The following is a 16,768-nucleotide window of genomic DNA, read 5'->3' on the forward strand; positions in this document are numbered from 1 at the left end:
TCCCGGGGCGCAGTGGGCGCGAGGAATGGAGTGGCTGGGGCCCGGTGGCAGCGGGAGAATGGTGGGAGTGGGTTCCGATAAGGACGCTGCTCGGGGAGTCACAGTCCACGTCATCCACGACGGGGACGTGGCTGGATGATCGAAAATTCTAAATCCAACTCCATCGCATGACCCCAAACGGACGTCCGTTTCGTCCGGATTTCGTCCGTTTGGAATGGCAATGAGGAATTCTAGCCTCACCCCCAGCCCGCGCCCGAGCTCGCCACGCCCGGCCTGCGCCTGCGCCGGCCCGCGTGGCCACTCCCGCGGCGCCAGCCCGCCTCCCGTGCTCGCTCATGCCTCGCTCTCTCGCCGGGGCCACGCCGGCCAACGCGCCCGTGCCGCGTCCGAGCTCACCATGCCCGCAGCGCCGCCCCGCCTCCCGTGCTCGCCCATGCTTCGTTCTCTCGTCGGGGCCACGCCCGCCAGCGTGCCGCCGCCGCGCCCCCAGCAGCGTCGGCCCTGCCGCATTTTGCCGAGGAGTCGCCGCTGCTGTAGCTGCTATGGCGAGGAGAGAGAGAGAGAAAAAAAGTGAGAGAGAGACCGATGGGAGGCCTGAGTGGGTGACCAGTGGGTCCAGGCGCGGACGAGAAAGCGTTCGCTTGATGTCCGCTCGACCGCAAAGCCGAACTAAATTTGGGCTCGGGATGGGGCAAAGCGGACCAAAAGCGGACGTCTTTTTACGAATGAGGTTGCACGTTCAGCCACTTCATTTATCTGTTTAGATCCAAACGGACAGACCTGGACGTTTTGGAGTCACGGTGAAGATGGCCTAAACGCACGGACTGGTTACTGGCTTCTCGTCTGGAAACTTCTTTTCTTGGGTACATCCCTTCGGTCAAAGTTTAGTCAAATTACCCTAAAAGAGGTTTTGTCAAATTTCGGGCGCAAACATCAGAATATTGATTCACTCAAACTGCTCGTCCGAATGAGTTGAAGCTTAATCCTCTGTAACACTAACCTAGTTTTAGAGATGTCATGTCCAATTAAGGTCTTTAATTTAAATTGGATCGCCTCATTTTGACGGGGTCAACAATTTCTCAAAGCCCTCCATTCCTAATAAATATAGGTATTTTTAGAGATTTCACTATGGACTACATACAAATGTATATAGACATATTTTAGAGTGTAGATTCACTCATTTTGCTCCGTATGTAGTCTCCTATTGAAATCTCTAGAAAAACTTATATTTAGAAATAGAGGGGATACTATACAATATGGTTCTTATTTTCTAAGACTCCACAATTAATTGAGGTGTTCAATTTAGAATTGGATCACCCAATTTTGAATGGATAACACTTTATCAAGTTTTCTCATTCAATTATTTTAATTCACTATATTTCCTAATTTTGAACCACTTTCTTTCAATTTTGGATTTGATTTAAGATTTTGACCGGGCCAACGATTTTTCAAGTCAATCAGCAACAACTGGCATGTAAAAACGTATCAATCCCGCGCACCCTCCCACCATCTGAAAAAAAAAGCGCCATCATGTAATATTGTAGCACCAACATTGTAATACATGCCACCACTGATATAGAATTTTCACCACATAAATATAGGTTGGTTAGCGGATAATGTATAATCACACCAAGAAGGGCTCACTAAATCATTGCATTATAAATAAAAATAAAACACACTCTATCATCTCCCCCACCCGCCAAACTAAATATTCCATCATTTCTAAAATATAAGGGGCCGAACTGCGGGCACATGAGCCCCTGGCCTGTGTGTTGCGTCTGCTCTACTCCAAGGCTCCAACATCCATACGTGCCGGTGCTGAACTGAATTTTGCTGAGACACATCGGTATAAACACAACACCAAAGGCAACACCAAATTCCCCATTTGATAAGCAATAGCCTGCATGGACTACACATCAGTACATCACACACAGCAGCAAGGCAACACCAAATTGCTCATTTGATAAGCAATAGCCAGAAATATGTGCATATGTGCTTGCTCCATCTTATAACCGTGTATCATATACTAATGCTCATCATTCAAAATTTTAGAAAAACGTGTGTTCTTCTTTAATCTGACCCGCCCAACTTTTTCTTTCAAGCTCCGCCACTGCAAGAGACGCTACTCTTCCACCACCGCACGCACACATACACACATGCACGAGTTCATGTCGAAATTGTGGACTAGTCCACAGCTCGAACAATAATAATAATACTGCATTTTGCACTTTGACAATATGAAATGCACAAGTAAGAAAATAAGATGCTGAAATACAAGGACACCTGACGCGAAATGTCCAATGAAATGAACTATATCAACACATCACAGTAAAATATGTAGAATCCATCCACGTAGAATCGACGAGCCAAAATTTAGACCATAATCTACTGTACAATACACAATTTAAGTATGTTTCCGAAGCGATATTGTCCAAATCAAATCAGAATCTGAAGTGACTGTTACAATCTCGTCCTCCACAATGTTTGATGTGCTCAGCAGCCCGCCGAAATTCATGCTGGTGTTATCTGGAGAAAAAGTTCAGCAAGACTATTATTCAGAAAATGTTTTTTTGGGGGGGGCGGGGGGGGGGGGGTAACTTCAACTATCAGATAATAATGTTGACATACAAGAATGAGGTTGCAAGTTAGATGCCTGTACCTAGGTTCCACCGGAGACCGGTAGTGGTGCTGCTACTTGACGGCGCGCCCATGGGGATCAGTCCACAATGAGGACCCTCGACAGACCGCTCGATGTGGATCTCGTGACTGTGCGTCTTTGGGAGCAGAAAGATCGAGGAGTCGTCTGACAGGAGGATGATCCTGGTGTTTGAGAAGCGATGCAGCACGTTGATGTTCCCCATCTCGTGATCGAACCTTCCTCCAAGCGCACCGAGAACGAGAATGCAGAGCTGCAGTTAAACAAAACAGAGTAACATCCGTGTAAGCGGGTGTTGCAAAGACTGATCTGGAGTAAATACTGAAAACTGATCTGGTGTACATTAGAATTGTCTGGCCCGGGTGGATTTCTGGTGATGAATGATATGCATTTGTTCAAGTCTGTGGTGTCCTGATCATGTGAGTCATCGATTATTTGGGTACCCTGCAATTGATCATAGAAGGGTGTCGTCAGTAATATCATTTTGCTGTAAGTCAGCAATCATTCCAGTCCCAGTTTCAAGGCCTCATTGGCTAATCTTAAACCAGAAAAATTATCTATTGTACAGAATACTAATAATGCCCAGAGTTGACATTCATGCTGCATCTTTCAGTAAAGCAGGGCAAATCAAATGCATGTGAACTTGGTTTACATTTACATTATACCTGCTGCTACTCCACAACATTTCCAGGAAGAAACTTGAGGTTCACGGCTAGGGGTACGACTGATTCATGCCAATTTAATCAACACTGAAATAGTACTTGCAATTACCAGGACAAGCATACCAAAAATATTGGTATAGAAACAAAAGCCTACTAAAAATACAATAAAACAAGGCGTCGCTCCCTTCAAGGCTAGGGGTACAACTGGCCATGCCAATTTAATCAACGCTGAAATAGTACTTGCATTTACCAGGACCAGCATACCAAAAATATTTGTATAGAAACAAAAGCCTGCTAAAAATACAATAAAACAAGGCATCGCTCCCTTCATGGTTTTCTAGGACAATTTAATCAATGTAATTATTTCAGCAGCTTGATTTCACACAAGAAAATAGATTTCTTTCCCGCATTGTTGTCAGTGAGAGTCATCTAAACTTGCAGACATGAAATTCTGATATTTCCATAGCTCATTGCAGCTAACATCACACAACAGTCCAAAAGAGAATCGCAAACATATTCATGTGGACCAAGATGGCCAATAAATGATATGTTTCTGCCTGCTTGTTTTTTGCTACGCATGATATCTTTCTCCCTAACAAGTACTCCCTCGTCCTAAAATACTTGTCGAAGAAATGCATAAAAATGAATGTATCTAGAACTAAAATACATCTAGATACATTCATACCTCCGACGAGTATTTCCGGACGGAGGGAGTACTAGAAACTGCCCCGGACAGTTGTTGCATACAACATGATTTTTGGTTCAGCATCTCATTTTCAGCAAGGTATGATGGAAGGAGTTTTAAATTAGTTACTTACCAAACTGGAGTAGTATTCCTTCACTTCTGGCCTTACAGAATCCATATCTCCTTCGATGGCGTCGGGCTTGTACCTGCAGCAAGGTAAGGACAAATTAATGAATGAAACGTCACATACAAACAACCAGCAAAGAAAATCTGTCTTAAACCTACCTCCCAACAACCAATAAATAGGTTTTAAAAATCTCTTCCCAACTACTTTTTGGCATGGGCGAACAACTAAATGTGTTCCATCCATTGATGCAGTATAAACTATTTCAAATGTGATGCATACTCTGTCGCCGTGGTATGATTTAATCTGCCAAACCCTCTGGTGGCGCCTAGGTAAATTAAGAACATTTTTCCTCCATAAAAAAACTCTTCAGCATTACATAGACAACCTAAGCAGAGCTGAACTCTGTAATATGTTTCAAAAAAATGATCAAATGAAAAGGCGTACAATCATTTAAAGATCAGAGACTACATCGAATACGAAGACCGAAAATTCATTGGCTGAACTGTTGAAGTACTTTCTCAAGAAACTCTGAGTTTTGCTAGAACACATGGAGAAAAGGCATATAAGGACACTTGGAGGTTTTGACTAAACAAACAGGGCAGATGCTGAGAAGCGTCATGCCAAAAAAAGAAACGAAGAGAAAAAGCATATTGAGAAGCGAACCCCGGTTCAAACTTCAACTTGAACCAAAGGCTCCACGGACCGCATTGACAGGCCACCGTTTATGCTTGCACGCAACAGCATCGGCATACAACCAAATGGAATTTTAACGACGCATTCCAACAAGCACGTGATGGGCATTGATCCACGAGAGGCAGAGTCAACTAGGAACAGGTGGGAGGCGTAGGCACGCAGCTATCACTGGGTGAGAAAAAGAAAAAAAGAGGAAGGGCAGAGAGAAGACTTTGATCGATCACCTTGCGCGGACCTCGTCGGGGTCCTCGGCCGGGAGCAGCTCCGGCATGCCGTCGAAGACCCGGTTGGCGCCGCCGTCCGCGCACACCCGCAGCTGCGCTGCTCACACAACAACACAGAGAGCCGACACGTCAAAACTTGTCCACGAGGACGGAGAGCGAAGGCAGCGATAATGCCCACGGAACAGAGGAGAGGGAGGGAGGGAGGGGCGCGCGCTGGTTGGGTTGGTTGGTCGGTTACCTCGGGTCCAGAGCAGGGGCGCGAAGCGCGGGAGGCGCTGGTTGAGGACGACGACGGCGTAGGAGACCGCGTCCTCGGCGTCGGCCGGAGGAGCAGGCGGGGGCGGGAGGAGGAAGGAGGAGGAGTGGGTCATCGTCGGGAGCGGCGGCATGGCGAGGGCCGCGGAGGTGGCGTGGCGGGGTCGGCGGGGGACTTGGGCTGGAACAGGGGAGAAGACGAGCGAACAGGGTATGCGAGAGGAAAAGAGGTGGCGTAGGTCGCGTGGACAAAAGGAAGGGTTTTAACGAAGGCGAGAAGGAGAGACGGTGTCGGTCTTTTCTCCTCTCCTCTCGACCCGAAATCGTCCTTGGCGGACGGTGGTAGTTGCGGGGTGCGGCGAGTACGACTGGCGGGGGCAGCGTTGATCAGCAGCGCCGCACAAGCGGAATCGGGGATCTTTCTTGTGACAGACAGTGAAGGGAGGGGTCGGAGCCGAGGTCAAGGCCAGGTTGGCCACGGCCCCGTCCCCGTTCCCGTCCCCGTTCCCGTTGGGCAACTGCGTAGTTTTTTTTTTTTGGGTCAAATCCTGACCTCAGGCCAGCCGTCCAAGGCAGACTCCCAGCCCAAAACTGGCTCTTGGTTGAGAGGCTGACTGACAAGAAAAGAAGGGCGTGAGTGTTGGCGTGTGGACCATATCATACTGTGAGAGCATCTACAGCTGGACCTACCTACCTAATCGGCCCCCCTAAACGGCACCCGACTGTGAAATCCAGCCCCCCTAAACGAACACGGACGCGCCCCACAATGACCGGTCACCCCTCAAACGTCTACACTCACAACCAACCAGATACGTGCTCAGCAAAATGCTCCGGCCTACTGCTCCACCGCTTGGGTGGCACCAAATGTTTTTTGTCCACCTCCGCAAATGTGATTACTTTGCGAAATTTTGCATGTGTAGGGAAAACATCGATATTTGTTGCCAAATAATCAAGAATCACTACAGGAATCAGCTTCTTTGCCGTCCGCTGACAGACGACAAAGAGCTTAGCTAGGGCAGCACTGGGAAGCTGCCACGTGGCCAGCTATACCGTCTGCCAGCAGACGGCATAGATGGCCCTGTTTGTCCGGCCTATTTGATCACTTTGCCATCCCCTTACAGACGGCAAAATGACCAAATAGGCAGCCAGTGTTCCCAGTTTGCACTGGTGACTGCCACGTGTCCTCTTTGCCGTCTGCTAGCGGACGACAAAGCTCTTTGTCGTCGGCTAGCGGACGGCAAAGAGGCTATAAATCCCCTGTTTTTATTTAAATCCAATTAATTAGACATGGTTTCAAACACAGATATACATGCATACATATCCAACATATCAACAACATGTCCAACAACATAGTTCAACAAAGTCCAACATATCCATATATACATAACCAGAAACAAGTTTCCAACAACATATCCGTATAGACATACATATTCAAACAAGTTTTCATAATCAACAAGGAAGCACCAAAAGAATAGTACACTCCATGAATCCAAGCTTCCTCATGTAAAGCAAATCTGCAAATTGGGAAAGATAAAAGTTAGAAGAAGAAGAAGAAGACTAGTTAGAAGAAGAAGAAGAAGAAGAAGAAGATTTTTTTCTTCTCTTTCTTTTTCTCTTCTCCTCTTCTTTATCTTCTTCTTCTTCTAACTAAGGTAAGTAAAAAATACCATTTTATTGCTAAGCTAGGTAAAAATGCTAAGTGTAGGTCATTTTAGAGCTAAGCTAGGTAAATAGGTCATTTTGGAGCTTAGTAAGGTTATTATGTCATTTTCGAGGAAAATAAGCTAAGTCTATATCATTTTGGAGGTAACAAAGATTATCATGCCATTTTTGACCTAAGTATGCTAAGTATGTCATAAATGAACTGAATAAGCTAAGTATAGCTCTTTTTTATCTAATTAGGTAATTATGCCATTTAGGAGGAAAATAAGCTAAGCATCAATTTGTAAAGCAAAACATTAGAGAAAACATACCCTCATCACAACAAATATGATGAAGATCGCAACTAAGGTAACAATTGATCCAACGACATAATGATACCAAGCCTCATTATCAATGGCATATTTTCTAATCTTCTTAAGCTTCAGGCGCATTGCATCCATATTCAAGCGCATTGCATTCATCTTCATCTTGTGATCATCGATGACATCGGCAACATACAACTCCAATGTCATCTTCTCTTCTTCAATTCTTTTGATTTTTTCTTTCAAATACTCATTTTCTTTTTCAACTAAATTTAACTTCTCGACAAGAGGGTCGGTTTCAAATTCCGGTTCACATACCTCCTAGATTAAAATATCTCTACGTCAACTTGATGGCCATAATTGTCATAAATGCGAAATGCAAAAAATAGTTATGAAAGAGAATTTACCACATTCGAATCATAAAGCGGGCGAGGGCCGACGGGGACGGACAATCAAGACCATGGCACTATGTATAAGAAACAATCATACAAAGTAAGAAAATTATACATACCAACTATATAAATCATAAAATCATACAAATAACTATATAAATCAAGTACAACATAAAAATTTGAATACCTAATAATCACTATCGGTAATGACGTGCTCATCATCATCATTAATAAATGCATCATCATCATCATCACTATCGGTAATGACGTGCTCATCATCATCATTAATAAATGCATCATCATGTGGAAGGCCACCTTTACGTAATCGTTCAAGCATTGACAGGTCATCTACATCAGTAAATTCTTCTTCTTCCGGCTCTTCTTGTTCCGGCTCAGGGGTGAAGTCGAATTCACTATCAGTGTCTACTTCAATGTTCTGGGGTGGATTAGAGCGGTTCTTGAAACATTTTTTGGCAAGACATGTTTTTTGGAAGAATTCTCCTTCGTCATATGTGTCTTGGTTAATGTGAGGTTCATAATCCTCTTCATTGGGGGGAGGTGGTCTAACACGTGGCGGCACTTCATAAACGACATCCCAACCACTAAGATTTGGATTTGACAGGCCCACGGTAGATAGAAAACTTGGGTTGCCTGTTGAGCCGTAATATAGACATCGGGAACATCCAAATGGGTGCTTTGTTTGATTTCGACTAGCCCTATATGTTCATGAGTCCTTCTAGTCTCCCTGGAATGTAACCAATAACATCTGAAGACTATGATGTTTGGTGGGTTTTCACCATAGAATTGAAGTTCATAAATTGCTTCAACTCTTCCATAATACTCGATACCTCTTTCGCCGATAGCAGAGACACAACAATTTGTAGACTTTCGGTCGGCCATAGATAGCTCTTTGCCATAGGTACGAAAGCGATACCCGTTGATGTCGTAATTGTCAAATGAACGGACCTTATAGTCAAAACCATTAGCCAAAGAAATGAAAGGGTCTAATGGAAATTACCCTTTTTTTGAACCAAGAGATGAAACCGGGATATTCGCCTCCTTGCTTTGCCAGAAGCTCATACTCTTCGACAGAATCCTTTTGGATCACCGCTCCATACGAGAATATGGCGTTGTATCGACTTCATCAAATATCCAGGAATAAGAGCAGTTCAAAGAAATTAGAATTGCAAAACAATGTACCGAGATCTTACTCGATGTACGGCCGCACTTCTGTTAGGTTGTTAAAGAGATACAACGAAATGGTCCGCCATTCTTCAACATCCACTGGCTGGTGCAAGATTCCCTTTGAATAGGCTGAGGTTGGATTGACCCTTTTTAGGGTCGTCAGCATTGTACCGAGGCTTCGGATTATGCAAATGACGATTTTTGGCTTTTGGCTTCGTAGTGTGCTGTCACGAAGTTTGCCGCCTCCTCAGTGATGAATCCTCGGCCATCGATGCTTCTATTCTACGTTTATTTTTACATTTTTCTCGAAGCATCTTCTGCATCCTCTCAGTTGAGTAGCACCAACGATTTTGCACGCCCCCCCCCCCCAAATCGTGCCTCGGTCGGGAGATGCAAAATCAAGTGTTGCATTGGATTAAAGAAGCTTGGCGTAAAGATCATCTCTAACTTGCAGATCAACTCCGGCGCCAACTGTTCCATTTCTTCTAGGAGGCCAGGCGATAGTTCTTTCGCACAAAGAACACAGAAGAAATAGCTCAGCTCTGCCAGTACTAGCCATTCATCCTCAGGGATGAAGCCACGCAACATCATCGGCATTATCCGTTCAACCCATATGTGCCAATCATGACTTTATAGACCAAATATTTTCAATTTTTCAAGACTCGCTTCTCTCTTTAGATTTGCTGCATACCCATCTGGGAACATCAACTGCATTTTCACCCACAAAATAATTTCCTTCATAGCTGGCCTTCCAAGATTGAACCATGCCTTTGGCTTCGTCCAGTTCCGCTTTCCTTTTGGTTCTTGCATGTTTTGTAATGGTCTATCACATAGCTCCTCTTGATCGTCTCTAGCCTTAGTATTATCCTTTGATTTCCCCTCTATGCCGAACAATGTACCAAAATTGGCTTTGGCGATATTCTTTTCAGTGTGCATCACGTCGATGTTGTGTGGGCAAAGGAGGTCTTTGAAGTAAGGCAGATCCCAGAAGCATGTCTTGTGAGTCCAGGCATGTTCCTTATTATACCCTTGAAATACCCTGGACGCTCTGGATCTGGCTCGAGAGCGTTTAACTGATCTAGGGTATGTTGGCCTGTCAACGCAGGTGGTGCAGAGTGTTTGACAACTCTACCTTTGATGAAGTTCTTCTTGTCTTTCCTGAACTTATGACGAGGATGTAGAAACGGTCTATGCAAGTCGAAGCAACTATACTTGTGCCCTGCCGTCAGCAAACGAAACTCAAGAGCTCCCTTGTATGTGGGGCACGGGAACCTTCCATGCACACACCAGCCAACAAATAGCGCATACGCCGGCAAGTCATGCGTCAAGTACATGTACCAGGCACGCATTATGAAGTTCTCTTTGCTAAAGGCGTTGTATGTCTTGAACCCATTATCCCAAGCTTCTTGCAATTCGTCCTTAAGCGGCTGCATGTACACATTCATATTCTTCCCTGGATAGTTGGGCCCTGGAATTACCAACGTCAGGAAAATGTTCTTTCTTTGCATAATCTGCCCGGGGGGGGGGGGAGATTGAGTGGAATGACAAACACGGGCCAACAGCTGTATGGGGTTGCCATCTGACCAAACACACTGAACCCATCTGTGCTGATGGCGACTCAAGGATGCCTTGGATCTGCCATTTTTTCCTTATGTAATGCATCGAAGCGCTTCCACGCTTCACCATCCGATGTGTGCACCATCATCACATTCCCATCTGCATCTAGTTTGGTTCTTTTGCCCGTTTTGTGCCATGTCATCTGTCTGGCCGTCTCTTCGACCATGAAAAGACATTGAAGTCTTGGTGTACATCCACGCACGATCACTCATATTGACTTCCTACTGGACGCACAAGAAATATATACATAATTAAGCAAACCATATCCATCAGTTAATGGAGTTTGTCAGTTTTATTACATCCATGCAACCTACACGCTAATAGGTAAAGATAGGTCCTAATCCCACCCGAGTATGTGTAGATTGGGTTTGTTTTCCCATGCTCTGCTCCGGATCCGACGCAAAATTTTGGCAGCACCTCCCCGTTGTTCTCCTGATACACATCTCGGCAATAAGCAGAGAGGATGTACCCGGAGAACAATAGGGAGGCACTGACGAAATTCTGCATCGGATTCGGAGCAGAGCATATGGGAAAACGAACCCAATCTACACATACTCGGGTTGTCCATGGATAACATTGGACAGTTCGAAAGAATCACGATTATAAATATGCAAATGCATGCATATTTATAGATGTAACCCTTTCAAACGGGAGACACATAGTGGTTACGCATACTGATGATTGACACCATAGCTAGCAAGTTTCATCGGCACGAAGACCGGAACATAGCAAATGAAGGGGGGGGGGGGAGATGTCATTTGTGCTCACCAACGAACGCATGGGCGGAGCTCGTCGAACACTAGACCCTCGCAACGACGAAATAACTACACATTTAAATCGAAAGATGAGTAACATAGCAAGTATTCGACACCGACGGCCACATGTACCTCACACTGATGATACTTGCTATTTACGGTACCATCAACACCGAGGAACCCCCTAACCCGCTCATCCCCGGGTAAACTAAATAGCAACTACCATCGGTGCAAGTTACATGAGGCGGTCGACGTTGAACACCAGATCCACATCCCACAAGTGAAGCCGGCGCCTGGCGTCCCGCAACAATAATTCTGGTGGCCGATGACGGTCGACACTACAAAAAAAAGACACATCCGTGACATTTTGGGCCGAACGAATTTTTTTTCTGTCATACTTATGACACTTCTATGACGATAATTGTGACAAAACCCGGTATCATCATAGATGTGGTGGGCTCCTACTTCTATGACAAATAATCATGACAGAAAATGGGCTTTTCATCCTAGGCGGGCTGGAGACGCAGTTGCATGACATTCTTTGGGCCATCCATGATGAAAAAAACCATGGTAGAAGCGAGGGCGAGGAAAATATCGGGGTGTTCCCGGTTACGGTGGGTGGTCGTGGCCGAGCGATGCATGGAGGTTTGCGCATTTCTCTTGTACACGCAAGCGCATGGGTGCGAGGCGTTGGGCTCTAACTGAACCCGAGCGAGGTGTTCGCCTACTGAACCTAAGCAATTGCACTGCAGGCTACGTGTTACTAAACCCGAGCGATCGATCGATGGCTGTTAACTAAACCCGATCGAGCGATTCCTTCGCTATTGCTGCTAAGTGAAGCCGATCGATGCTGCCTCTGGATGAATAGTGAGCATTGTAGGGGGGTTTGGATGAACAGTTCCCAGTGGGGGTGGATGAACAGGACCCCGTGGTGTTGCCTCTGGATGAATAGGACCCTGATCGATCGAGCCGGTTGGGGCTGGATGAACAGTACCCCATGGAGGGCTGGATGAACAGTAGATGGTGGATGGGTGGATGAACAGTGCCCGTGGAGGGGTGGTTGAACAGGAGCCCGTGGAGAGGACTGGTTGAACAGTAGCCGGTGGAGTAGTGCACGGTGGAGATGGATGAACATGAGCCCGTGGATGAACAGTCACAGGTGGAGGCTGGAGGAGGTCGATGGTGGATGAACAGTAGCCCGTGGAGGCTGGAGGAGGTCGACGGTGGAGATGAACAGTATCCCGTGGAGTCCCGTTTCGCGGTACGTCACACCCTCCCGATGAACAGGACCCCCGTTTCGACCGTAGCGCTCCAACACAAGTCCGTTTCCTCCGTTTTGCAATATGCCACACCCCTCCCGATCAACAGGACCCTGTTTGGACTGTAGGAGGTCCAACACAATTCCGTTTTCTCCGTTTTGTGGTACGCCAGACCCCTCCCGATCAACAGGACCCCCGTTTCGAATGTGGCCGGTCGAACACAAGGTTGTTTCCTCCATTCTGCGGTACACCATGCCTCGTTTCCATCGGCTGTTCCATCCAAGCCCTCCCGATGAACACGACGACGCATTCCGTTCCGACCCAGCCGGTTGGCTCCCCATGAACATGACGACGACGCAGTTTCTCCGTTCCGACCCAGCCATGTACATGAGCCCTGGCCGTACGTATGCGCGAGTAGGAGTTCGAGACCCTGCCCGTATGTACGTACATGCCCATATTTTCTTTCTTGCACACTGGTCGATGTACGTACGTGTACATGCTACGTGCGCGCCTCTACTACGACACATGCGCGTCTCTACATCGACCAGTATGTACGTACACGTTCGCGGCCAGAATGACAATGCTACGTATGCTTCGACCAGGTGGGTCCTGACTGTTAGGCACTTCCTTGCGTGCGAAGATGTAGCTGGTGGGTCCCAACAGTCAGGGGGGCGAATCGTTTTGTTTTTGCACAGACGCACTTCCTTGCATGCGAAGATGTAGCTGGTGGGTCCCAACAGTCGGGGGGAAACATTTTTTTCACGAAATACGGTGGCCCGTCTAGTGGGTCCCAGCTGTCAGGTGGAGGAATACTTATTTTGCACGAAATAAGGAGGCACTTCCTTGCAGCCGTCGTGGACCCAGCTGTCAGCCTCTACACGTACAGTACTCTTCCGATGGAAGTCGTTCGTTGACCATGTTGACCACGCCGTGCCGAGAGCACCAGAGCGACTACTACCTGTGTTATCCTACAATTCTCACAAACACATTAGTCCCTCGACCAGGTTTGTCGTCAATACTCCAAAACCACTAGGGGTGGCACTAGATGCACTTACATCTTCAGGATCACCAGAGCTACAACCATATTCTTCTTCAGATGAGGAAACAACTTTTGCCTTCAGGGCATGGGTTCGGCCATAGTTGGGACCATAGATATCACGCTTCTCGGATAGCTGGAACTCATGTGTGTTGAGCCTCTCAAGTATGTCAGATGGATCGTGATCTTTGAAGTCAGGGCGTTCTTGTATCATCAGGGCTAAGGTGTCAAACGAGCTGTCAAGTGATCTCAGCAGCTTCTTCATGATCTCATTCTTGGTGATCTCAGTGGCGCCGAGAGCATGAAGCTCATTGGTGATAGCAGTCAAGCGATCGAACGTGAGCTGGACATTCTCATTGTCATTTATCTTGAAGTGGTTGACGAGATTGTGAAGAACATCAATTCTTAAGTCTCTCTAAGTTGAGACGCCTTTGTTGACCTTGGACAGCCAGTCCAAAACCAACTTTGCAGCTTCCAGTGCACTCACACGGCATACTGCCCTTTGGTCAGATGAACACAGATGATGTTCTTGGCGGTTGAGTCCAATTGTGCAAATCTCTTGACATCAGCAACGGTGACACCTTCACCGACTTTGGGAATGCCAGTCTTGACGACATACCAGAGATCAACATCAATGGCTTCAAGATGCATGTGCATATTGTTCTTCCAGTAGGGGTGGCCAGTGCCATCAAAGACGGGGCACGCAGCGGAGACCTTGATTATCCCTGCAGTCAACATAGCTAAAACTCTAGGTGGTTAAACCGAATCACACGGAACAAGGGAGTACCTTGCTCTGATACCAATTGAAAGTGCTAGTTATCGCCTAAAGGGGGGTGAATATGCGATTTTTATGAAAGTATTCAAAACACGGTGGCTTTGAATACAAACTAGTAAGCTAAACCTATATAGTAAGCAGCGGAATGAAAACTTCACTTGGCAAGCATTAGTCAAGCATACAATACAGTGAAAGCACGAAGACTAACTGCAACTAGGTAGATAATATCAGAATGGAAGATAGTACGAAGCCAAACAGATAAAAAGTCTTCCCACAGTGAAGTCAAATGAATCAGGTAAGCAGGCAATGACTTCACAAAGACAAACTGAAGAGTAATGAGAGTATAGGATAGAACCAGTTGCTTGGTGAAGACAAGGATTTGGTAGACCAGTTCCAGTTGCTCTGACAACTATATGTCTGGTTAGGGGGGCTGAGATTGAACTCAGAAGACCGTGTCTTCACCTTATTCCCCTTGAGCTAAGGACACCGCCTAATCACTCTGGTAAGTCTTCAAGGTAGACTTCCAAACCTTCACAGACTTCATTCACCGGCAATCGACAATGACTCTTGGATGCTCAGAATGCTACACCTAACCGGCTGGAGGATTCACAGTCCTCAAGTGTAACAAGTCTTCAGATCACACAGACAGAAAGATTTCAATGATGCCTAACACTCTTTGGCTCTGGGTGTTTTGGGCTTAATCCTCGCAAGGATCTCTCTCTCAAATGCTTCGGAGGAGGGTTGCTCTCAAACGACAAAAGTCATGCACTAACTCTAAGCAGCCACCAATTTATTGTGTAGGGGGTAGGCTATTTATAGCCAAGTGGCAACCCGACCTCATATGTCCGAAATGACCCTGGGTCACTAAGGAACCGACACTAGTCCAACGGTCGGATTTCAAACACACACGCCAGCTTGGCTTGGGATACAAGCAAAGCTGACTCATCCAGCTCTGGATAAGGTTTGCTCTCATTGTCTTCGCTTGAAGACATAGGATTTGGTTGAGCATCACATTAGTCACTCTGACTTTGTTCACTTGGACCCCACTTAATAGTACGGTGGTTCCTATGACTCAATAAAGAGGATCGGAAACCGCGAAACAGCTATGTCTTCGCACTCCATAGTCTTCAAGTGAATATCTCCACACGTCATAATCTTCACCGTGAATGTCTTCACGAACCACCATTGTCTTCAATGTCTTCACACATTTTTAGGGGTCATCTCTGATAGGTAAACCGAATCAATGAGGGACTACTACCTGTGTTATCCTGCAATTCTCACAAACACATTAGTCCCTCAACCATGTTTGTCGTCAATACTCCAAAACTAACTAGGGGTGGCAATAGATGCACTTACACCTTTGTCTACGGTTCAACGGTTCAATGTAGGCTATCATACTAGATCATCCTATATTAGCCCCCCCTCTCTCAAGGCGACTTCTAGGTCCTTTCACATGTAATGTGCAAGAATGACATTTCATGAAAAAATGTTGAAAAAAGAATGATAAAGGTAGTAACAAAATTGTTGTCATCATCATAGTTGTGAGATGTTTTAATCTGGATACAATGTCATACCACAAACTACATGGAAGTTGTTAAGAAAATAGCAGCAATGCATCTTCATAGCATCAGTACATCATACTTGCACATAGTACTCTGGTTTCACACCAAAAAGGCACTTTGGTGGACGGGTGCATTGGAGCCCTATATTTGAAATAGTGCCAAAATGATATTATAATGTTTTAAAAAATTCCAAAAACAATTCCACATGTTCATATGGATGTATGTTACACATGTGCAAATTCAGATGATGAAACAAGTAACCATGTGAGTTACACACAAATGACAAAATCGTGATTTTCGAAAGATGAATAGTGCATGCACTACGGGAATCAGAAGATTTGCCGTCTGCCACCTCTTTGTCGTCTGCTAGCGGACGACAAAGAATGTATTTTCCATGAGCCACAAGAAAGCAGACGGCAAAGTGGCAGCAGACGACAAAGTAATGCTTTGTCACCAGCCATCATTTTGCCGTCCGCTAGCGGACGGCAAAGCTTCTTTGTCGTCTGCTAGCTAATGGCAAAGAGGGTGTTTGGCCCACTGGATATTAAGCCCTAATGGGTGCCCTCTTTGCCGTCCGCTAGTAGATAACAAAGAGTTTGTTGCCATCAGCATTCGGACGGCAAAGGCGACACGGACGACAACGCTTCAAAATAAGATAACGGCTCGCGACCCTGCATCGTCCTCTCTCTTTATCCTCTCCTCTCCTCTCTGCCAGACGAGCACCACTGCTGCCCCGTCACCCCACACCGCCCCACCGCCCCACCATCTCTCCATCACCGCCCCGTCGCCCCCTCCCCCGCCCGCCCGTTCGCCGCCCCCTCCTTGCCTCCCCACCCCCTCCCAAGCCTCCCCGCCGCAGACGCTGGTGGACTACCCCCAAGGAGCGCCGCCCGTCGCCGCCCCCTCCCTTCCCGTCGCTAC

The 16,768-nt window shown here is 46.4% G+C and overlaps 1 protein-coding gene across 1 annotated transcript; it reads right to left on the reverse strand.

Moving 5' to 3' along the window:
* Positions 1 to 2,228: 2,228 nt before the first annotated feature.
* Positions 2,229 to 5,644, reverse strand: LOC123072162 (thiamine pyrophosphokinase 1). The gene is made up of 6 exons (XM_044495722.1): positions 5,286 to 5,644; positions 5,048 to 5,144; positions 4,137 to 4,209; positions 2,999 to 3,100; positions 2,660 to 2,909; positions 2,229 to 2,526 (listed from the first exon to the last, which is right to left on the reverse strand). The coding sequence occupies exons 1-6, from the start codon at positions 5,434 to 5,436 to the stop codon at positions 2,405 to 2,407; spliced, it is 795 nt and encodes a 264-aa protein (XP_044351657.1). The 5' UTR covers positions 5,437 to 5,644; the 3' UTR covers positions 2,229 to 2,404.
* Between the last annotated feature and the right edge of the window lie 11,124 nt (positions 5,645 to 16,768).

Source organism: Triticum aestivum, chromosome 3B (assembly GCF_018294505.1).
Source record: "Triticum aestivum cultivar Chinese Spring chromosome 3B, IWGSC CS RefSeq v2.1, whole genome shotgun sequence".
Classification (NCBI taxonomy): domain Eukaryota; kingdom Viridiplantae; phylum Streptophyta; class Magnoliopsida; order Poales; family Poaceae; genus Triticum; species Triticum aestivum.

Excerpts from the sequence above, each read along its gene's own strand:
- LOC123072162 (XM_044495722.1), bottom strand. The coding sequence starts at position 5,436 with ATGCCGCCGCTCCCGACGATGACCCACTCCTCCTCCTTCCTCCTCCCG. Across the intron at positions 5,145-5,285 it reads GCCCCTGCTCTGGACCCGAG|CGCAGCTGCGGGTGTGCGCG; the intron begins GTAACCGACCAA and ends TTGTGTGAGCAG. Across the intron at positions 4,210-5,047 it reads CCCGACGAGGTCCGCGCAAG|GTACAAGCCCGACGCCATCG; the intron begins GTGATCGATCAA and ends ACCTTGCTGCAG.